This window comes from Bos mutus, chromosome 13 (assembly GCF_027580195.1).
Source record: "Bos mutus isolate GX-2022 chromosome 13, NWIPB_WYAK_1.1, whole genome shotgun sequence".
Lineage (NCBI taxonomy): Eukaryota > Metazoa > Chordata > Mammalia > Artiodactyla > Bovidae > Bos > Bos mutus.
Genome location: NC_091629.1, coordinates 47,407,068 through 47,430,448, shown reverse-complemented (window position 1 = coordinate 47,430,448; position 23,381 = coordinate 47,407,068). Strand labels below are relative to the sequence as shown.

At 43.2% G+C, this 23,381-nt stretch overlaps 1 protein-coding gene across 5 annotated transcripts in view; it reads right to left on the bottom strand.

Annotated features, from left to right (window-relative positions):
• Positions 1 to 252: 252 nt before the first annotated feature.
• CBFA2T2 (CBFA2/RUNX1 partner transcriptional co-repressor 2) overlaps positions 253 to 23,381 on the bottom strand; it is a 142,443-nt gene continuing 119,314 nt past the window's right edge. For 4 of the 5 annotated variants that reach the window (XM_070381591.1, XM_070381593.1, XM_070381592.1 and 1 more), the window contains exons 5-11: positions 23,071 to 23,252; positions 21,919 to 22,172; positions 17,698 to 17,783; positions 16,534 to 16,729; positions 12,603 to 12,671; positions 8,529 to 8,719; positions 253 to 5,108 (exon numbers count right to left, since the gene is read on the bottom strand). In XM_070381591.1, the coding sequence (XP_070237692.1) occupies positions 4,809 to 5,108; positions 8,529 to 8,719; positions 12,603 to 12,671; positions 16,534 to 16,729; positions 17,698 to 17,783; positions 21,919 to 22,172; positions 23,071 to 23,252 (1,278 nt within the window). In that variant the 3' untranslated portion in view covers positions 253 to 4,808. The remainder of the gene's footprint in view (positions 5,109 to 8,528; positions 8,720 to 12,602; positions 12,672 to 16,533; positions 16,730 to 17,697; positions 17,784 to 21,918; positions 22,173 to 23,070; positions 23,253 to 23,381) is intronic. The other variant, XM_070381590.1, reaches the window with a different exon arrangement.

The following is a 23,381-nucleotide window of genomic DNA, read 5'->3' as shown; positions in this document are numbered from 1 at the left end:
CTACAGAGCCACTATCCTACTCTTCAAACGTTCTCTGGTTATTTTCCTCATTGAAAGATCACTTAATGGTGAAGGGCTGACACGGAGCTGGGAGATCTGTGTGCTGTTGTTGGCACTTGGCTTCCCACAGTTCCAGCAGCCGGAACCACCTCCTAGCAGATCGAGGAACAAGGCAGAGGGGATGTAGAAACCTGCGGGCAGGATGTCTTACACAAGTCCACGCACCACCTTCCCTCTTAATCCCATTCCAGCTTGAGTCAGAAAAGGAATATAGCCTTTTTATTGACTACTTGAAGTAGAACAAACTAAATACATATTTAACAGTTTTGGTTCATTTATACAGTACCTTAAATAAGTTATGCACAGAGTTAAGTAACAAAAGTTCCTACCAGAGTAAAATGACAAAGCACAGAAAAAAATCAGCTCTACCGCATCCTGTGGGTGGTTTCACATTCATCATCCCCCTTAAAAAAACCACGCTTGGAAGCTCAGTTTTGGATTTATTTACATTATTGGCTTTCTCTGTGGATGGAGCTTTTGTAGCCTCATCAGGAACTTGGAAAGCTGTGAAAGTGGACTGAAGGCCTCTGAGCCAAACAGCACTTTCAGCCATCCGCCTAATGCTTATTGCCGCTTCTCTCTGCCAACTCCAACGCAGGCCCGGGGCTGTCCCTGCCAGCCGCCAGCCGCACATGCCCTATTTGGTATAAGCATCAATGAGTGTACACTGGGCAGTTGTGGGTCTGACCAGATGGGGTAGCAGGGGAAGCGCCATCTCTGGGGCTATGGAGGCAAAGCGGGAGGCAAAGGCCGCCCTCAGGCCTCAACCTTCTCCTGGCTCATGATGGAAAAGGTTGCCTGCACCATCGTCTTTGGAATTGAGCACGTCAATGCATGTGGGCAAAGAGGCAGGTAGTCAACATTTTGGTTTCACAAGAACTACAGACACGCAGAGTTGGAAAGGGCCCTATTCAACAGCTTGCCCAGTAACCCCCCCACCCCACCCCAGACGGAGTCCCAACAGCTGGCTGGTTGGCCCATGCTGGAACAGTCCATTTCTCTCTGGTTTTTCTTACATTTGGTTTTTCTTACTGCTACCACCCAGTTCTCTGTAAATTGCTTAAGGAAAAAAAAAAAATCTAAGAAATCTGGCTTAGTCTATTGTCCTGGGAGCCTGGAAATCAGTTCTGAAGAAAGCCTCGAAGATGAGTTCTATTTTAAATGATTTACTCAATCCATAATCTCATCTACAGTTTCCAGGACAAACAGCCATGTGGTCATTATTCATGCTTTCATCCTGAAGAACTCATGACCACACAATTTTAATTGTGCTGTTGGAACTTCAAGCCCACTTGCTGAGATCTCTTCTGGAACTGCCCACAAGGTCTGCCCTTTGCAAGCAGGTGACAGACAGCACTGGGGATCCATCTGACTTTGGGACAAGGCTGTACAAAGTGAAGTGTAGATTTTCTGTCTAGAAGCTGAAGATGCTCACGTTGACACCAACAAGTGAGGAGCTCCAGGTGGAGCCACTGGTCCAGATGTGCAAAAGTCATCTACACGGCAGAGGGCCCGCAGCAGCCAGCGCCAGGCATGGACCTTTGCCAGGGTGATGGGTCTTGTTTCCAGACTAAAATCCACTGAGACACACACAGGACTCAGCACTGTCCAAGAGAAGGTGCATTTGCTCTGTGACCTCAGGGTGGCATGACTGAGCCCCATCCTGAGAGCTGCAAGGATGCCCCCAGGGGAAGCTCTCACATTCAGGAGGAGGGCTGCTCACTTCCGAGCAGGTGGAATGAACCTGAGTCTGTTTTCACCACTGGGTGGAGCAGGCAGTGGGGGCCCAGAGGATGATTGAAGCTCTGAGGATCCGGCCCTAAAGCTTCCCTCAGAACATTTAAAACAGCTCCCATGCTGGCTACTTCCGGTCTTCTCTGGCTCCTGCAGCCATTCCTCACTAGGCAGAGGAGAGTGATGTGCCACCGCTTGTCACACTTGCCTTTGATCCCTAGGATAACACGAAGAGCCCAGGACCACTCGGGCAAGACCTTCAGGACCACCACTATGTCTTGTCTTTGCCCCCTTAAACTATAAAGGTTGGTCATCTAAGCAGTCTGATTACAGTAAGATACTTTAAGTCTAACTAGATGAAAGGGGGAGCCTGAATTTGCACCATCAATATGGTTATCAGCAGACACGGAAAACAAGTGGGGAACCTGGACTCAGCCCTGGCCCTCCAGTCCCCTCACTGCATTCCAAGACAGTGTCCCTTCTCCTCCCAACTCCAACCAGAGCTGAGACTTTCAGAAGAGAGGCAGCTGGAGAAAGGGATTCTTTACATATAAATAGGAAGTTCTGGACAGATGCCCTAGCAACCGACATGTGAAACTGACCAAAATGAATACAGCACCAGGCCTGAGATCTGAACCACAATGTGGAACACTGCAGAAATCTTTAGCTTCGCCTCTGGGTGGCACATGAGCTGTTCTAAAGCAGTTTAGAACAGCATTACAGAAATTCTGAAAATAAAGCTGTCATTGGATCCACAGTCCACAAAAGTCAGCTAGGACCTACCTGCACACTAAACCTAAACCACAGCTGTAGAGACTGACATCCAGTCTGACAAACAGTATTCGGTTGGCTTTGGCTCTTTATTCCAACCCGAAAAAACCTGAGCTACCCTGGCTCAGCCACTGAAGACTTACAGGACACACCTAGGTGTTCATCTAACTTGCTGACAAAAAAGGGAGCTGAGGTCAGACCCAGTGGACACTGTGAGACACCCTCTTGCTGCCACCAGATTTATAGGCTCAGTGACCGCCTCTCATGGGACATCTCTTCTCAGGGAAACGCAGGCAACTCCTGTCTGAGGTTCTGATTTCATCTGTTAGGCAGGATACCTCGACTGCTGCAACTAAAGGAAAGCTGAACAATAAAGCAACTATTCTGTTATTCTTTCTCTGGGTATACCTTACTTTACACAGCAGAAGTCTGGGTATTTTAATGGTGCCTCATACTGAGTTTAAGACAGAAAATCCTTGAGTAAGATAAATTAGGGACTTACCGTTTTTATTTATTTATTTACTTGGCTGCTCTGGGTCTTAGTTGTAGCTTGTGGGATCTAGTTCCCTGACCGGGGATTGAACCCTGGCTCTCTGCATTGGGAGCACAGAAGCATAGCCACTAGACCACTAGGGAGGTCCTGGGACTTAGTGTTTAAAGTAAGATATACCTGTACGTAAGGATAACGGTACCTATGCTGATACCTTACTGGGAGCCTTCGATTCACTCTGGGCAATGTGCAGAAAATGGCCATCTAAAGTGGAGCTTTCAAGGGTCGGCAGGAGCAGGGCCAACCAACTCATTCCTTGGTGCAAGTGGGTGCTAAAGGCTTGGAGTTGGACAGGGGGAGGGTCAGGGTCCTTGGGCTCCCAATAAAACTTGAATGGCAAGGAAGAACGTGTGTGGCAATTCCTAACATTTTAAAGGGAGTACAGGTGGTGTCATGTTTGGAGAATCAGGTAAGCAGCTGGAAAAACTCCCTGAAGACAGGAAGAAAAATTGGTCAGGCTCTCACAAATGGTTGTCACATTTCAGGAAACTTTTCTTAGCTCAAAGAGGGTAGGTATCAACAAAATTAGAGAAGGGAAACAGGATTGTATGCCCAATAATAAACTGACATAGGACACATAATGACAAAGTCTGAAGAATTCTTTCAGGTCCAAAAGGTTCGCTCAGAAGTGACCAGGCCTTGACTGGTGAGGCAAGTCATAGCCACACCACATCACATCCTATGGGTCAACTATGGCTTCAGAGGCGCCAGACAGAGACCATGGGAAGAAGATCCACCCAGTGATCTGGACATGCGTGGTCTGAGAATAAAAGGACACGGAACAAGACGACTGTGCAAAGAGCCAAGTGGTGACAAAAGTTTCTGCATTTCCAACAGATGATCCATTCAATAATGTGATGACACTAGTTTGGCCAACATGCTCAGAGAGAAGAGACAATCCATAATTGAGTCTCATTCTCCCTCAGACCAATCCATGCGCTGAAAACTATTTTCTGCATAAGCAAAATCAAAAAAGAGAGAGAGAAAAAAAATGGGTCCCAAACTAAAACAGCCAGCCAGGCTGGACAATCTTGTCCAACATGATCTGTGATGCTTGGTGGAAGTTTTATTTTTTATTATGGGTGTTTTTACTGAAATGGTGACTTCTTCCTGTGGTTTCTGAAAATCTTATGTCTGAACGGCAGGGCCGACGAGGGTGTCCTGAGTGCTGCTTTCTGCCTGCCCAAGTCCCCAGGGACTAATCAGTGGCACCTGCTGAGGGTGGAAATGGGCTCAGGGAACTGTTCAGGGGCAAGAGGAGCCACTCGCTGTGGGAGAGAGCCCTCCTTCCCAGCTTGCTATCAGTCTCTAGGCCTCTGTTGCGGGAGGACGTTGGAGCAGCAGACGGTGAAGGGGTGAGCTGCTTCCAGCCTGACTGGGCACACCTGACAGTTGGCTTGCTCACAAGGCAGGGAGGAGCTGGCAGTCTACATGGAAAAGTGGCTGGCCGTGCCAGCTTTAGCTGGGAGAAGAACAAGCTTGGAAGCTATGGAGGAGTCAGGTCCAGCCAGTGGCCATGCACACACAGGTGGGAAATGGACAAGTGTGTGGACAGGCTGGGGCTTCAAGTCTGCCTGCCTCCACTTCTCTTCTGGATGATGACCCAACAGCGACTGGCACTGCTTCACATAGCCAGCCTTCCGTGCGGAGTTCTGTCGTGCTCTGAGGTTGCCGGGGGAAGTGAGTCTGGGGCTCAGAGTCCGTTGGTGTCGATGGCTGTCACAGAGGCTGGTGTGGAGGAGCGTGAGGTGGTTGCCGAGGTCTTGTCCAGGGCTGGACTGGGGACGCTGCAGTCGGCGGACCGGGCTGAGGAGCCCCTCCCTCCAGGAAGCAGGGGCCGGCTTTGGCTGTGGGGACTCTGGCCGTGCAGGTTCTGGCCACAGAGGCGGTGGTGCCGCTCCCAATCCTTATGCTGGCAGAAAGAGCCGCAGTATCGTGCGATGTTGCAGCCACTGCAGGTTTCACTGGCTTTGCGGCCACAGTTCCAGCAGTTCTGCAAGACACAGGCATCGGTCAGCTGCTGGGATCCTGGGGGGCACACTTGTCATCACGTGCCAGCTCCTCTGCAGGAGAGGCGGCGGGGCTGTGTGGGGAGGGTGTGGGCTCTGGAGCTGCGCACACCTGTGCCTGTGCTGCCTGCCCTGCTGCTGCTGCTGCTTACTTCTTCTGTGTTACAGGAAGACCACCTGCCCTGGGCTGCGGGGACAGCGACATGAGGGGATGTGAAGACATGTGCACACAGCACTGTAGGGCAGGAGCAAGTCCTGCTGAAGGCAACAACTCCTCGTTTTGACTCATATTTTAATCCTCAATGACCAAACCAAACCAGGCTCCCACATCATAGCTAGCTATTCCAAGACCACAAATGTGCTTGGACAGTTTTCCTTCTTACCCTTTGCAATGCAGAAATGATCTTGACTGTGTTCACTGACAACACCTGAAATCTTTAAAAAAAAAGGTCACCTGCGTGGGTACTAGGCTGGGTGACCATGAGTGTGGGAAGCTGTGCTACTCGCTGTGCCCATTCTCCGTTCAGTGATACATCCCATCAGAGGTGGGCTGGGGATCATGGGACTACTTCCGGTCTGTTTACAGGAGCCCCTGTAATACCTCAGAACCTAAGGCCCCAAGGTCTATGTCAGGGAGTTTTCTTTCTATTTTTTGCTCCCACACCTGCCCCTGGGTACTCACCTCCCTGACACACGAGTGTTTTACACCGAAGGTCTCCACGACCCACTTATGGATCTCATCAGCCAGCTGCGCCCTCCCCTGCAGGCTCTGCAGAATGGCAGAAGCCAATTATGAGGCCTGGCCTGATGATCAAGGAAGAAAGATGCTGTCTCTTCCTCAAGTGTAAAAACAACTAACAAACAACAACAACAACAACAACAAACAACTGATAAGAGCAAACAAGGACCTTGAGGTCCCCCACCTCTTGCACTGTATAGATAGACGGGACACTAAGGGCCAGTGGGCAGGACTTGTCTGAGCTTGTAAAATGATCACGTGGCTATGCAAAGCCTGGGACCTGGACCTCCTGGCTCTACTATTCTCAAGGGACACACTTAGTTTCAAAGAGCAACAGAAAGGACTGAAGATCCCTTCCAACACTACAGGCTTCTCAGGAAATACACTCCAGGGACTTTCCCAACCTTGCTAACACCAACACTGGAGAACCAGAATCAGGGACAGAAGTCATTCTTAGGATCTTCACAGATTCTTAAGCAAGCTGTATTCCTGAAAATTACACACTCTGGTAGGTTGACTCCAGACAATGCTTTGGTCAAACAGTATTGTTTGTGGGGAATGTGTTTCATGGAGCTGCTGTGGAAACATAGGCCTCTACTTCCTCTGTCCAAGTCTGCAAGAACATCTCAAACTGGGCCAGAGGATTAAAGCAATGGTGCTTTCACCTTGACCACCACTGAGAAGCCAGGGTGAAAAGGACAATTTGCATTCCCTGTCTCTGTGGCTTTGCCCTGACTTTACCAAAAGGCTTTGCCAAGAAACATGATGAAAGGTTTACTGTGGTCATCACCCTTCAAATCAGCATTCCTCAAAGATGGAGCAAAGTACATGGCCAAACAGGCCTTATAATTTATGGGGGAAGGTTATAAATCTTCTGAGTTACTGGCCAGGGAAGTCAGAGATGGTATTCCAGAATATCCTTTGACAAGCAGGGGCCATCAGTTTATGTCAGTTACTACTCCACGTGTAGCCTGGGGAACACCTGTATCAGAATGACCCAGAGCCCATCCCAAAGTTTCCTGACCTTATTTCAAACCTGGCTCCAAGGAGAAATGATTCTTATCTTACACTCAACTGCTAGCCCATCACGTTTGCCAGGAAATCTAGGCTGGGGACAGAAGGGGACCTCTACCTGAGATGTCATTCCAAGGGAGATGCTTGGGTCTGGCCTCAGAGGAGGCAGCTGCTCTGCAAGAGTAGGAGCTGCCACACCGATGGTGTTAACAACGTTAAGAAAATCCTTTCTGTCTGAACAGTGCACTGCAGTTTAAAAACACTTCCACAACTGTGATCTAATTGTATCTTCCTTAAAAAGTATGAGCCCAGCAGGACAGGGGCTGCTACCCACCCACTATACAGAGAGGGAGCTGACCCCTGAAGGGAACGCTGCTAGTGTGAGGGGAACTGGGACGAGTGCTCAGGGCTCCTGGGCTCCTTCTGCTCTACCGAACTACCTTTCACAGGATGACCGAAAAACTCCAGGGGTTACCTCTAGATATCAAGCAGAACTTTCTGAGTGAACTGGAGGAAACCAGCCCTCTTGGTCCAACATAAACTCACTCAGAGCATACGCCCTGCTATCCTGCCTTGTTTTGGAAGGAAAGTTTGCAGGGATGGATGCCAATGTGTGCCTCACCTGCAAGTCACTTTGTGCCCTGAATATAGATATTGATATGGGTGGCTATAATGAATCCAATACACAACAGAAACAAATAGGAGAGGAGAAGGGAAAGGGGAGAGTCAGAGGAACTACTTTCTTCCAATTCAGCTGGAAAGGCTGCAACAGGACTTGCCCACATCCTTTCTCAACGGCCACATGATAGGCATGTTCATCTTCACATCATCATGCTTAACACTGTTCTTTGAAAAAGATTTAAGGAGGATGAGACAATAAAATTTCTGTCGTTTAAAAAACAAACCACCACCAACAAAAAAGCTCAGTTCTTTATAACCTTAGGAATATCCCAGAGAGTACATGGGGTTTACCTACTTATAGAAACAGGCTTGTTTCAGGACTTAAAAGTTTGCCTTAAACCTGAAAAGTAACTGAAATCAAAGTTACAGAAAAATTTCATTACATTTGAAAGGGCTGTTAGGATGTTTCTGTCATGTGCCTTTTAATTATTTTTTTCCTCATAGTAGTACAAAGCACCACCATGTCCCAGGGCAGTCAGGCAGGCCTTCCGGATCTATCCCCTCAATCCATGAAATAACTAGCCTCTTTGTAAACAGACTGGATACTGCAGGACCCTGCACTGCCTTTCTCTGGCTTCAGTGATGTGGGATTAGGTCAGTTAAATTCCCAAAATCACAGTTTCCTCACTGGTAAAGCCAGATTCCAACAACACCCACATCCCCCTGTGAGGATCACAGAGACCACACACACGCTGAGCTCTGTGTGTGGCACCACTCAGGCAGTGGTGGTCACTGTTGTCACGTAGTTCCCCAAACTTGAGAGAGACTTCTCGAGAGAGACTTCTCGTAACTTAAACCCATATAATGAGCCAATATGTAAGAATATAATAATTGAGAAACAAACCTCTCTGAAACTGAATAAAAATTATAATTCTCTAGTTCAAGAGAGGACTGTTGGCTCTTACTGCCCAGCACCTGAGAGGAAAGCAGTGGGCTTGGTCCCCTCAGCCCCAGCCCCCAGCGCTCTGACCTCTGTTGACTCTTCCTGCTCGTTTATGACGAGAAAGGCATCCTCTGCAGCCTGCCGCTTGACGTCCGCTATTGTCTGCTCCATTCGAGCTCTCTCGGTTGCAATCACTTCAAAGGCTTTTTGCTCTGCCTCAGCAACAGCTTTCTGTACTTCTGACATGGCCTGAATTTTCACCTTATTCACAGCTTCTTCTGGAAGAAAGTGACAGTAAAATCAACTGGCCGAGAAATCTCTCCCCTCCTACTCCACATCATTTCAAAGAAGGGACAGAGGTGAAACATGATTTTTCTTCTAAAAATACTTATGACAATGGCATTCACTTTTATTTTTATCTTCACTTGTCTATTCATGCGATCATTTGTTGGGTCTGCAGACCCAATCACTTGTCAGCACTGTGCAAGGTGCTGAGGAGACCTTGGCAACTGAGATGTAACATATTTTCACAACCGTGATCAAGTGTAAGTGTGGCTGAGGGGATATGATACTTGTCATTATCAGGGACAAGAATTCCAAGGGGAAAGGTGGTCAGGTCTGTAGGTGGCAGAGGAGGATCAGGAAAATGTGTCATGGTTAAGATGGTTGGTGGAAAGGAATCTTCTAGTCTTGCATTTCAAGCTAAGGAATTTGGCCCTTCTTCTAAAGAAAATGTGAAACCCTAAAGGGATCTACACACAATGAAAAGAGTGAGGGCAGAGACACCAACTGAGAAGCTGGTCAATAATCTGGCTGATAAGTAGAGATTCTGAATGTAGGTGGGAGCAAGTAACACAGAGGAGGGGGTGAGATAGAATGAGGCTGGTGCACCTAAGGGTCTGGAGGTGAAGATGGAAGTGCTGTGCATTGAAACAGATAATGAGCAAAATGCTGGTGTGGAGGTAAGCAAGAAGGCTGAGGTGCATCCAGGTACCAATCACCAGGAGGCAGTTAGGTACAGAAGACTGAACTCAGTGGAGAAATGCTGCCTGAAGATATAGTTCTGGGAAGGTTGCTAGGTGCTCTGGGCTACAAAATCCCCAGCTGCCATTACCCCAGCTGGATCCTGATCAGTTCTTCCCATCAAACCCTGCTTAGTTTACACAGGAAGTATACTCCAGGTGACATACGGTATGCACCTGAGCCTCAGTCCTGGGTCCCAGCGTGAATGATGTTCCTTCCGAGTCCACAAGACTGGACAACCGTGAAGCCTAAGGAAACTCCCTTACTGCTTGGTTCTTGCACATGGCCGAGGCTCAAAGGGGGTTCACACAGTGTTCTAGGCTGCCAACCTAGAACTTTCCATCATATTGCTCCAGCCAAGAAAAGCTTTCACCCCAAATGTCAAGGGTGATGCTGATAACTATTTTCATTTCCCATAATTCTACTTTATGTCTTGGTAATATAATACACACCTCCCCACTGCCAACTGCAAAGATTTTTCTGAAGTGCTATGTAGTTTTCCAAATTAGTTTTAATGGTAAGATAATATTCCGTGGTGCCACACTGTAAATTCAAATAATCATTCATTGACAGGTGGGCATTTCCTAGGTTGCCTTTCCCTTGCTCCAGTTCAGTTCAGTCGCTCAGCTGTGTCCGACTCTGTGACCCCATGGACTGTAGCATGCCAGGCTTCCCTGTCCATTACCAACTCCTGGAGCCTACTCAAACTCATGTTCATTGCGTCAGTGATGCCATCCAACCATCTTATCCTCTGTGGTCTCCTTCTCCTCTTGCCTTCAATCTTTCCCAACATCAGGGTCTTGATTTTCAATGAGTCAGTTCTTCGCATCAGGTGGCCAAAGCATTGGAGTTTCAGCCTCAGCATCAGTCCTTTCAATGAATATTCAGGACTGATTTCCTTTAGAATGGACTGGCTGGATCTCCTTGCAGTCCAAGGGACTCTCAAGAGTCTTCTCCAACACCACAGTTCAGAAGCATCAATTCTTCGGCACTCAGCTTTCTTTATAGTCCAACTCTCATATCCATATGTGACTACTGGAAAAACCGTAGCTTTGACTAGATGGACCGTTGTCGGAAAAGTAATGTCTCTGCTTTTTAATATGCTGTCTAGGTTGGTCACAGCTTTTCTTCCAAGGAGCAAGCGTTTTTTAATTTCATGGCTGTAGTCACCATCTGCAGTGCAGTGATTTTGGAGCCCAAAAAAGTCTCTCACTGTTTCCATTGTTTCCCCATCTATTTGCATTGAAGTGATGGGATGAGATGCCCTGATCTTTGTTTTCTGAATGTTGAGTTTTAAGCCAAGCTTTTCACTCTCTTCTTTCACTTTCATCAAGTTCTCCTTCACTTTCATCAAGTTCTCCTTCGCTTTCTGCCATAAGGGTGGTGTCATCTGCATATCTGAGGTTATTGATACTTCTCCCAGCGATCTTGATTCCAGCTTGTGCTTCATTCAGCCCAGCATTTCACATGATGTACTCTGCCTATAAGTTAAATAAGCAGGGTGACCATAAACAGCCTTGACGTACTTCTTTTCCTATTTGGAACCAGTCTGTTGTTCCATATCCAGATCTAACTGTTGCTTCTTGACCTGCATACGGATTTCACAGGAGGCAGGTCAGGTGGTCTGGTATTCCCATCTCTTGAAGAATTTTCCACAGTTTGTTGTGATCCACACAGTCAAAGGCTTTGGTGTAGCCCTTTTTTATATCACTGCTTCTTTAACAATTTGTGTCTAAATCTGGATCATTCCTTACAACCATGGATTGTAGGGAGTCATTCCATATCGTTACTGTTATTTAAAAACTTATTTATTTATCTCTGGTTGCACTCGGTCTTCGCTGCTGTGCACGGGCTTTCTCCAGTTGTGGTGGGTAGGCTTTTGACTGCAGTGACTTCTCTTGCTGTGGAGCATGGGCTCAGGGGTGCGTGGGCTCCATAGTTGCCATCTTCGGACTTAGCTGCCCCCACCGCATGTGGAACCTTCCTAGACCAGGGATCAAACACATGTCTCTTGGATTGGTAGGCCGCTTCTCAACCGCTAAACCAGTCAGTCTCCTTTTTATGATCATTTTTAAATTCGTTTTAATTCTTTTGGCTGTGCCATGCGGCATGTGCAATCTTAGTTCCCCAACCAGGGATCAAAGCTGTTCTCCCTGCACTGGAAGCTCTGAGTCTTAACCACTGGACCACCAGGGAAGTCCCTGGATCATTTCCTTCTAAAAGGAAAGAGTCAAAAGCATGCAAGTGAGAAATGATTTCAAAATACCCATGTCTTCACAGGTGGTAATACTTAATAATTCATTAAGTATTATTATTCATTAATTTTTAATCATTAATCTATTAAGAATTATTTAGTGAAATTAACAGGGTCCTCTAAAATTTTGTCAATAATTAGGTGTTAAAGACTTTGGGGGCTAATTGGTCAGGGTTGCATTATCTTGTACTTTCTTGACTGTCAGTGAAAATAAACATTTTGCAATAGAGTTATCTGTATTTCTCATAACGTGATGTGTCTGTCCATTTGTTTATATTATGGTCTTAAAATTAAGTGGGTATTAATCTTTTTGTAGAAATAAATTTTTTCTCAGGGAGAAACCCCAAAACTATTAATTTCACTGAGAAAGGGAGGCAAGAAGGAAAAAAAGACTAGTATTTGGATAAGGTAATAGGAGGTTAGCATAATCCCCGTCCTTCCACAACAAGCAGTTCCTACCCTCCCTTATTCTTGTAGAAAATGACACCTAGCAAGAACAGTCTTGATGAAGCTAGAGACAGTGAAGGTGAAAGGAAGAGCAGACTGAACCAAATGTGGGAATGTGAGAAGACAGTGATGAGGACAGGCAGAAATGAATTAAGCTATACTTCCAGAAATGGGGCATATAAATAGGGAAGAGTCGGTTACTTAATGCCTCCCAGTAGAAGCGATGAAAAGGACTTGGGTGGACTGTACAGAGTCACTACAAATTCTCAACCAGCAAGGAACACAACAGGCAGTCCAGAAGTGGGGACACCTAAAGGGGGAGAAGCAGGGGCCTAGAGCTTTTTGCAGAGGGAGTTATGAGAAAATCACCTTTTCACAAATATGTACTCTACACTCAAATCAGTGAGTACATGTGACCCCTAAGCAGACAGACATACCAGTCTTTTTCCAAAACTCCACAGGTACATATCCTGTTCCCGGCCTACTGTTGAATTCCCGCTGAGAATCTACAGAGAGAGAGAGAGAAACAGCATAGAGCAGAACTGTCTATAATTGGCATGTTTTACTTTTGTGGAAAACTCTCATTTACCACTTAGATTCAAACATATACACTCATTTACTGGAAAAAATATTCTGACAAGAAATAAAATCAGGTTATAATAGTACACTTAAATTTTAAATGCTCACTTGCTAATCATTGGAGAAAAGCAAATTAAAACCATGAGATGTCACCTCACACCTATCAGAATGGCTATCATCAAAAAGACTACAAATAACAAATGTTGGTGAAGGTGTGAGGAAAAAGGGAATCCTTGTACACTGTTGGGGGGAATGTAAACTGGTACAGACATTATAGGAAACAGTATGGCAGTTCCTCAAAAACCTAAAAACTGCCATATGATCCAGCTACTCCATGCCTGGGTACATATCTGAAGAAAATGAATACAGTAACTCAAAAAGATACAAGCACCCCAACGTTCATAGCAGCATTATTTACAATAGCCAAGATATGGAAGCAACCTAAGTGTCCATCAACATATGAGTGGATAAATATGTGGTATCTTCATGGTATTTCCAGAAGTCAAAATTTTCAGCTCATTTACTAAGAAAACTAGAGTTTCAGAAGCTATTAATCAAAGGTCAGACAGAGAATGCAAGTATTTGGATCAGAAGTGCGGGACAGAAAGAACTGTGGTTCTGTAAGAGGATGCTCTAGTTCTTAGGAGAAACAGAATGAAGCACTTGAGAAAGCCAACATGGCCAACGTGAACTAATGGTGAACTGAGGCACAGGGCACCTGCCTGGTCACTGTGCTGCTGCTCTCTTAGTACTTCTACGTGTTTAAAAAACTTCAAAACAAAAAATTGAGAAACAAATTATCTTTAAGCATAGGCATACAAAATTTCTTAGGAACACTAATTTGCTAATAAGTGGAGGAGGTAAAAAGTGGGATAGGGAAGATTTCCACATTCTATATGTTTCTGTACTGCTTGACATTTTTGCAACGCAGTTCATTCTTTTAAATTCCATTAAAAAAAAAAAAGAAAGGATATACCCAAGAAAATGAAGGGGATCTAATATTACCAGATATTAAAACACATTCTGAAGCTATAATAATTAAGTTTGATATTACACTGGGAAGCTATCCTAATTGCTAAGCCTGTATGCTGGTCTGGAATAAACTTAATAAGCTGTAGGACTATTTATGCCAAGTTTCTAACTTATTTAAGCCTCAGTTTTGCCATCTGTAGATGAATCTAATGGCAGTTCCTATTATCTCCATGGGCAGGCTTGAAAACACATATAAAAGGCTTATTAGCACTGGCAGGAACACAGTAAGAGTCCATACAACTATTATTACCAAAAGTGATAACTAACATAGTCAGAAAAACTATAATACTTAAGAGTATAATATTTAAGTATTAACAAAATTATCATATGATAGTTATTTCATTTTAACAGGTAAAGGATGGGTATCAATTGATGGTAGGAAAATTTAAACTATTTGGAGAATTTAAAGTTGGATAGCTAATATGCAAACACATAAAAGTTGAATATAGATGAAATTTATTGTGCCCTGGGAAGGGATCAAGTTCAAGGAAAAACTACAAATAAAATGTTAGATTTGACCCCATATTAACTATCTCATCCATTAAACAAAACAAGATCAAGTGAACAAAACGCCTGTATCCATAACTCATTAATTTACAGCTAAGGGTATCCTGAAGGAAAAATTCCCACCTATAAAGATTTTATATATTATATCACTTACCATAAAACAAAAAATAAGCAAAAAACCTTTAGTTCAACAATAAGAATGGCTTAAAAAAATAATAGTATATTTACATGGTGGAATATTGTAGTAGTCATTAAAATGTTGTTTATAAAATCTTCAATATGAGAAACATGTTTAATACACAGTTATGTTTTCAAAGAAATCAACAGAAAGTTGTAATACAGAATTCTCAGATACATTCCAAAGTTCTTCAGTGTGGGATGATGAACTAGTAAATTCTTTATATGTTTCTGTATTTTCTACAATGAGCCATACAGTTTGACTGTTAAAAAACAAAAAACAAAACAACTTCATGAGGTTGCTCCAAACAAAAAGAAATGGTTCTCCACTGTGGGAGACCAGGTCCCATCTCAGCCAAATTAAATCAGAACCTCTGGAGCTGGGGCCATGGCATCGGGAGTTTTCCAAAGGTCCTTAGATGGGTTCTGAGGGGCATCCAGGATTAATGACTGAAGAGAAGTGCCTGGCCTAGAACCCACTGTTCACAGTTAAGGTCTCCCAAACCACACTAGGAGCATCACCTCTCTGTAGGTCATGTATGTACACATATATATACTTTCTGCTGTAACAATGGTAAAGTCCTTTTCAGCTGATTCTTTCAATATTGGTACACCTTGATCTTTCAGTTGCAAGCATTATTAATTGATTAAACTTTTCAGTGGGAAGGAATTTCATTCTTTTTTCAGCCCACCAGACATAATAAAAATTTCCTTCTTCCCCTCCCCCAAATAAATATACTCAAATTCTGTTACATCAATAATTATAATTGAATTTGTAATTATTTCAAATTCAATCTCAAACTCTATTCCTGTGGTGTCAATACATTATAAATTCCCTTTTCTTGAAGAAATCTCCAGCCAGCTTCTGGGCTATTCTAGTCTGAACTGGCTACTTTCCAGGCTATTTCAGCCTGGAAAGTCCCACTGTTGTTTGGGATCCTCCCAAGTAGCCCAGGGATTCCCTTCCTCCATGTCTTTCCACTTTATGGTTTATTTCCTGTGTTAGGACACATATGCCTAAAGGCACATCCTACCCAGATGTGGCAGATACCACAATGAAGGCATATGGGAGGTGATTCCCCCCTCACCTCTAAATCGTGGGTTATTAATCTAACAATTGTTTTGTTAGAATTCTAGGTGAAACAGTCTGATCACAGGTGGCCCCTCATTTAGCCATGCCTTTGGACAGGACACTTTTTCAGCCACTAGGTGAATGCAAGGGAACATTTTTGGAGGAATAGTTTCAGGTGGTATCCTGGATATATCCTGGATTGAGAGCTCAACAATTTTCATCTCTACTGCTTCAGGAGTATGGGAAAAGGCAGGAAGGGACGACCCAGCTTGGTACAGTAAAACTACTTGGTTTTTTGTCCAGGCAGAGGTTGATAAATGGTTATTTTTCGAGACAGGGAATGGGGAAAAGCAGACGGAAGCTGAGGTGAATATTTTGAGGGCTACTATAAGGAATGAATGAATGTGATATACATGAGATGTCCCAAATACATTCAGCTAGTAAGTATTCTTGCCTGGAAAATCCCATGGGTGGAGGACCCTGGTAGGCTGCAGTCCATGGGGTGGCGAAGGGTCGGACACGACTGAGCGACTTCACTTTCACTTTTCACTTTCATGCTTTGGAGAAGGAAATGGCAACCCACTCCAGTGTTCTTGCCTGGAGAATCCCAGGGACGGGAGCCTGGTGGGCTGCCGTCTATGGTGTCGCACAGTCAGACACGACTGAAGCGACTTAGCAGCAGGCTTAATTTAACGTTCAAACACTCTCTGAACATCACCCCATACTTATATACAGTATAGAGTTGAAAACAGAATAAAACAGAATAAAATCATTCTATGTGGGGAAGACAACATTTCTTGAACATATCAGATACTGACCAAGTTCGTGACATATTTTGTGATTTACTGTTCATGATTCCCAAGGTCTTTATAATTCCACAATCAAGTACCATCTTCCTTTTAAAGAAAAATATAAAAAGCCTCAAATATAAAAAATAGCAACAAGAACAAAAGATAAATATAAAAAGCCTCCCTTGCCAACTAAAAAGACTCTCCCCTTACCATTGCTGAGAGAATCTGCGCTCCCAGGACTGTGCTGCCTGGAGACCAACTCACTCCCTGTTTTCCTCATCTCTGTGTTTTCGTTGAATCGTCTTTTCCAGTAGTTGAGTTCTTCACGGTCAGATTCTTGACAGCGCCGCAGGACTGCCATGGAGCGCCTTGTTTTCTCTACCATTTCCATAATGCAGTTGAGGGCCTGAGCCAGGCAGGAGGTCAGGTGGAGCCACAGAAGAAGGACATCCAGACAATCAACATTGAATATCGAGGAGAGGTAAACAAAATACACAGAGTAAAGGCTTGAGAATCTTACGGATTTAGCAACAGAGTTTACATTGGAAAGCCTATCTTACTGTTTCTCTCTAAATATATACACATACTTTTCTTTTTTTTAAGATTTCAAACTAGTATTTTTTTTATTCTTCATGGTTGAAGCAGCCAGTCTCATTATAATATGATTCTTCAGAGTATGGTGAAAGCACAGTATAATCTTTGCCCAGAGCAGCTTTATGTAAGAAAGCAATCAGAGAAATTAGGTTCAGAGACAACATCACTCAGAAAGAAGCTACTGTATGTATATTTTAAGGAACTATTACATCCTCTCTTCACTTTTAAGTGAGAGGGGAAACTCTCTTTTCCAGTGGAGCAGAGAATTTAGGTTTACATTCTGTGCCAGTGTACTAATTCTCATTTGTATTTAGAAAAGCTCCATTTACTATACCAGGCCCTGTGACAAGCACCTTGTATATCATTCTAACTCCCCTGTAAATTCAAACATAGCATTAGTTTTTTTAATATATAAAAATTAAGCCTAAAAATGGTAATGGGCAAGTTCCTTCACCATTTTTAGACTTAATTTTTCTATCTTCCTACCATTGCCAAGGTAGGATGTGGCAAAGCTGGGACCTAACACTCATAAACCTATATTTTTTACCATTATACTACAGAGTTTCACTTGGTTATGACCTAAAATGAAAACCCACCACAAAGATTTGGGACTTATTCTTCACACTTTAGCTTGGGGAGTAGGAGATAAATCAGCTACTATTGCAAAGACATTGGAGCTCTGGTTAAGTTCACTTCAAGCATATACACTCTTACTCTCAGTAATATTTAGGATGAAAAGTAGTAAGTAGTTAGGAAAATTATACACTGTAGAATTCTTACATGATCAAGATGTTTCCATTCATCAGCCCATTCCCTTTCTGTCAAACGGTGGTCTACCAACTCATCTTGATAGCCTCCATTTAGACCTATTAGAAATTAAATTAGAAGATACAGGGAAGAATACAGTAAACAGAATTCTACCAAGTAAATACATTGATTCATACTAGCTATGAGCACACTGTTAAGGCAAATGATTCACAATGACTTAAAACCACAAAATGACATAAAACCAACAAGAAATCACTATGCAGAGTATATTAAAAACTCCTACAAATCAATTATGAAGGACAAGTAGGCCAAAAGAAAAGTAGGTAAAAGAAAGAAATGGTACGTCCCAGACAAAAAAAGCAGAGATGACTTAAAACCACAAAATGACATAAAACCAACAAGAAATCACTACACAGAGTGTATTAAAAACTCCTACAAATCAATTATGAAGGACAAGTAGGCCAGAAGAAAAGTAGTTAAAAGAAATAAATGGTTACGTCCCAGACAAAAAAAGCAGAGATGATTTATAAACATATGAAAAGATATTCAAACAGTAGTAGTCACATAGTGTAAATAAAATGTTCACGAAGATAATTTGACATCTCTATTGGAAAAATTGTCATCCATACTAAGTACTGGCAAGGTTGCAGCACAATACACTTAGTCGCCATGAACAGAGTTGGTGCTGTACCAAGTATTATTTGTCGCATGGTTTTGCAAGAACGCCATGACTGTGTGAATCAAGGGTATACTGAATTATCCACTATTTTGAAAAATCATGTCATCTATGTCACCACTACTCCTGGTCTCTGAATCATCAATGTAGCACAACTGTGTGCGTGCTAAGTCACTTCACGTGTGCCCAACACTTTGTGACCTGTCATCAGTCTGAATTTACAGGCGTTGTGTTCATAGTGAATCTGCATTTGTGCAACCATCTGCTGACTTCATCATATCTTTCTGTGAAGTCATGCCTGAGCACTAACATATTATAAAATACTCTGTTACATATTAATATCCTACTTTAGAATACTGATCCTAAAATTATGGCACTAAGGCAGGCTATGTAGTAGTAGTGGTGCAGTTGTGTCTGTCTCTTGCTACCCCATGGACTGTAGCCTGCTAGGCTCCTCTGTCCATAGGATAGTATCCATAAATTTTATTTTAGGAGAATAAATTAGGGGAGTGTTACAGTTTATTTGTTTAAAAATGAGGGGTGGGAAATGATTAGGTACGAACTATTTTATTATGGCATATGTTTTCAAAAGAGGACTGGAGAAAATTACAGAATCTGCCACAGGACTGGAAAAGGTCAGTTTTCATTCCAATCCCAAAGAAAGGCAATGCCAAAGAATGCTCAAACTACCACACAATTGCACTCATCTCACATGCTAGTAAAGTAATGCTCAAAATTCTCCACGCCAGGCTTCAGCAATATGTGAACCGTGAAATTCCTGATGTTCAAGCTGGTTTTAGAAAAGGCAGAGGAACCAGAGATCAAATTGCCAAGAACCGCTGGATCATGGAAAAAGCAAGAGAGTTCCAGAAAAGCATCTATTTCTGCTTTATTGACTATGCCAAAGCCTTTGACTGTGTGGATCACAATAAACTGTGGAAAATTCTGAAAGAGATGGGAATACCAGATCACCTGATCTGCCTCTTGAGAAATTTGTATGCAGGTCAGGAAGCAACAGTTAGAACTGGACATGGACCAACAGCCTGGTTCCAAATAGGAAAAGGAGTACGTCAAGGCTGTATATTGTCACCCTGTTTGTTTAAATTATATGCAGAGTACATCATGAGAAACGCTGGACTGGAAGAAACACAAGCTGGAATCAAGATTGCCGGGAGAAATATCAATGACCTCAGATATGCAGATGACACCACCCTTATGGCAGAAAGTGAAGAGGAACTCAAAAGCCTCTTGATGAAAGTGAAAGTGGAGAGTGAAAAAGCTGGCTTAAAGCTCAACATTCAGAAAACGAAGATCATGGCATCCGGTCCCATCACTTCATGGGAAATAGATGGGGAAACAGTGGAAACAGTGTCAGACTTTATTTTTCTGGGCTCCAAAATCACTACAGATGGTGACTGCAGCCATGAAATGAAAAGACGCTTACTCCTTGGAAGGAAAGTTATGACCAACCTAGATAGCATATTCAAAAGCAGAGACATTACTTTGCCAACAAAGGTTCGTCTAGTCAAGGCTATGGTTTTTCCTGTGGTCACGTATGGATGTGAGAGTTGGACTGTGAAGAAGGCTGAGCGCCGGAGAATTGATGCTTTTGAACTGTGGTGTTGGAGAAGACTCTTGAGAGTCCCTTGGACTGCAAGGAGATCCAACCAGTCCATTCTAAAGGAGATCAGTCCTGGGATTTCTTTGGAAGGAATGATGCTAAAGCTGAAACTCAAGTACTTTGGCCACCTCATGGGAAGAGTTGACTCATTGGAAAAGACTCTGATGCTGGGAGGGATTGGGGGCAAGAGGAGAAGGGGACGACAGAGGATGAGATGGCTGGATGGCATCACTGACTCGATGGACTTGAGTCTCAGTGAACTCCGGGAGTTGGTGATGGACAGGGAGGCCTGGCATGCTGTGATTCATGGGGTTGCAAAGAGTTGGACACAACTGAGCGACTGATCTGATATCCAGATTGGAAGACAAATGGCTGATTGTAAAACAGAACCATCAAGGTAGAGGATTAAAAGATCTTTCGAGCAGAACACTTCAAGATGAAAAAAAAAAAACCTCTTTCTAAAACTGGTAGAAATATAAGGAAAACCTGACCAAAATGCACTTATAGCTAGTTTGTGGCATACTTCTCTCTAACGGATTCAAATGGCAAAAAAACTTGTATGAATATAGAAGAAATCAATAGGAAGTCTCATTTTTAACAAAATGAAACATACAGAACAGCTGCGAAGGGAGGCATCATAGCATACTGGGAATATAGCCAAGCTCTCAGCATCAGACAACTGGGGTCAGAATCTTGTTTTTGCCACTTTCTAGCTATTTGATTCTGGCCACAGTTCTGTCTATTTTCATGTATAAAAAGATGTAAACTCCATGGAGCCCCATGTGTGAGGATTAACTGAGACAACCGACATATACCACAATCTAAGTACTTAAGACTCAGTAAATGTTGGCGGCTGAGAACATCACTGCTGTCACGGCCCTCACCATTCAGCTACCACTGCATGAAGCCAGAGCCCTACTGTGGTTCAAGTCTCTGAAAGATGACAGGGGACAGGCAAATGTTTCGCAGCTTTTTACTCCACAGGGCAACCCACAAATGGAAATGTATGGGCAATCCTGGAAGCTAGTAGCCCTCTGGTTCTCTGCTCTGACACACCTCAGCAGAACAACTGCAAAGAACCTTCTGCAGTAAAGTTACATGAGTACATGACAAAGAGCTTTGTTCAAAACTGATCTCACTCTGCATTTTCTGAGTCTCTTGTAAATGTTATCATACTTTCATAATTGAAAAAAAAATTTAATTAAAAAAAAAAACAAAAAAAACAAAACTGATCTCAGGTGAGGTTTGCTAGGGGACTTTTTGTTTTTTTCTTAAATTTAATGGTTGCTGAGGACGCATATGCCAGGTATTCCTGGCACATGACAATGACCCAGCACAGGGGGTGGTTTTCTCTCCATTTTAGAAATGAGTAAGCTGAGGCACAGAAAGCCTATGCAACTTGCATCAGATCACACAGCTAGTTATAATGCAGAATCAAGATTTAATTTCAGGTATGCCTCACCTCTGACCTAAATGTCTCTGTACCTTTCACCACGTTTTACATCTTTGTTGTTTAACTTCTAAAACATTTCACTCTGTAATAAACTCAGACTTACAGAAATGTTGCAAGAGTAAAGAATTCTCATATACCCTTCACCCAGATTTCCTAAATGTAATTTTATCTCTTTGCCATTCTCCATTTCCCTTCTGAAATGTATCAGAATAAATAATACCCCTTTATTTTTAAATGCTTTTCATTGTGTATTTCCTAAAATATGTTTAGCCCACTTCCACCCTATAATGATAATAGAAACAAAGTATGAATTGAGATAAATTTCAAATGAGAATACTGTAATTCTAACATTCTTTTCATGTATGATATTGTTTTATCAGTGGGAAAAAAAGCAATGATGATAGTATTTTATCACTAAGAAGGAAAGAAAACCACGAATTCAATCTGAATTTAAATCATTATCGTGCTGTTTATGCCACTTACTAAGATTGTGGTGTCTATCACGAACTTCTCGATGTTCTATCATCTTGCTGGGCTCACGATATAGGTGGGAAGTTGCGATATCTTCTAAGGTGTAGTGCTGAAGAGGCGGAGGAGTAGGATGGAACTGGCCCCCAGGATTCATGAGGGGCACAGTGAGGGCAGGACTGTGCCGGGGAGCAGGGCTAATGGTACACACTCTCTTGGCAGGAGGCTCAGGAGCAATTGCGTCTCTTTCAAAACTGCTCTCTTCCCGCCTGTAGAAGAACGGGCAAGTACACGTCTGAGCCTGTCAGTGAGTGTTGGTGCAAACATTTCCTAGGCACCTACTGTGTGCTATGTATCGTGCATTTTCACAAACAGGAAGATGTTAAGAACAGTGTGAGATGAGGCATGAACTGAAATGTCTTCAGGGGCCAGGCAGATAAAGGCAACCACTGATTTATCCCAGCATAAGAGGAGAGGTCAAACCCATCCACACCAAGCAGAAACATCTCAACCTCATGAAGCAAAGGAGAAATTAAGGAGATGACACATTTTCTTACTTGACAGGACTATCGAAGATTATGGGTTCAACTATGTTTAGAAATGCTGTTCAATGTCAAATTTGCTACTGTGGAGGTCAGTATTGGAAAGAGACAATTCTCCACACAGGAGGAAAAAAGCTCACATAATTAATATACTTGTGATTTGGTAGGATTTTTAGTCATTTGCTTCAATTGTAGCAAATTTTCCACTGTTATTAAAATGTTGCTTCCTCAACAAACCATAAAAAAGTGTTAGATACTCATACATAAATTTCCAGGATAAATTAAATTAATATAATTTCAATTTTCAAAGTAAAGTGATTACACGTTTATAAGACTTTACATCAGAAAAAAATGCCTTAAACAAGATTATATTTTCTATGGTTTTGGAACAGTGGACACACAGAATACTTGAGAGCAGAATTTATCAGCAGGGGTGTACAGAGTCATTTGAAGAGTTGAAAAGCATTCTGCTGCCTGATGCTGTGACAAAGCAAAACTAGCCTTAGAAATTCTGAGTCCATACCTATATATAACCACAGTCATCCAGTTCTTTTTCTTTCACAAGAAAGGGAAAGCTCAGAGCCGTTCCACAAAATCAAGGACAAAGCAGCTCTTCTCGGCTTACCTTTCTGGACTGGGCCTTTTTCCATTTCCATGCACTTCCATGAGCAGCTCAGAAGAGTCAGCAGGAGACGCAATACTTGTGTTGAGCAGAAGGTGTTCGTGCTGAGCCAGGTACTGGGATGGGGTCTGCTTGGCGGCCCGAGCACAGTGCAGCAGTTCTCGCTGCAGCAGAGGCAGGTTGGCCTTGAAAAGAAGAGGCAGGGGCTGGAAGGCAGTTTTCCCAGTGTTGGGCCCTACACACAGGCCTCTGTACCTCCAAAGGCTTTCACAAACAGGATGACACAAAACAAAAGCCCTTCTCTCCTTGTCAGT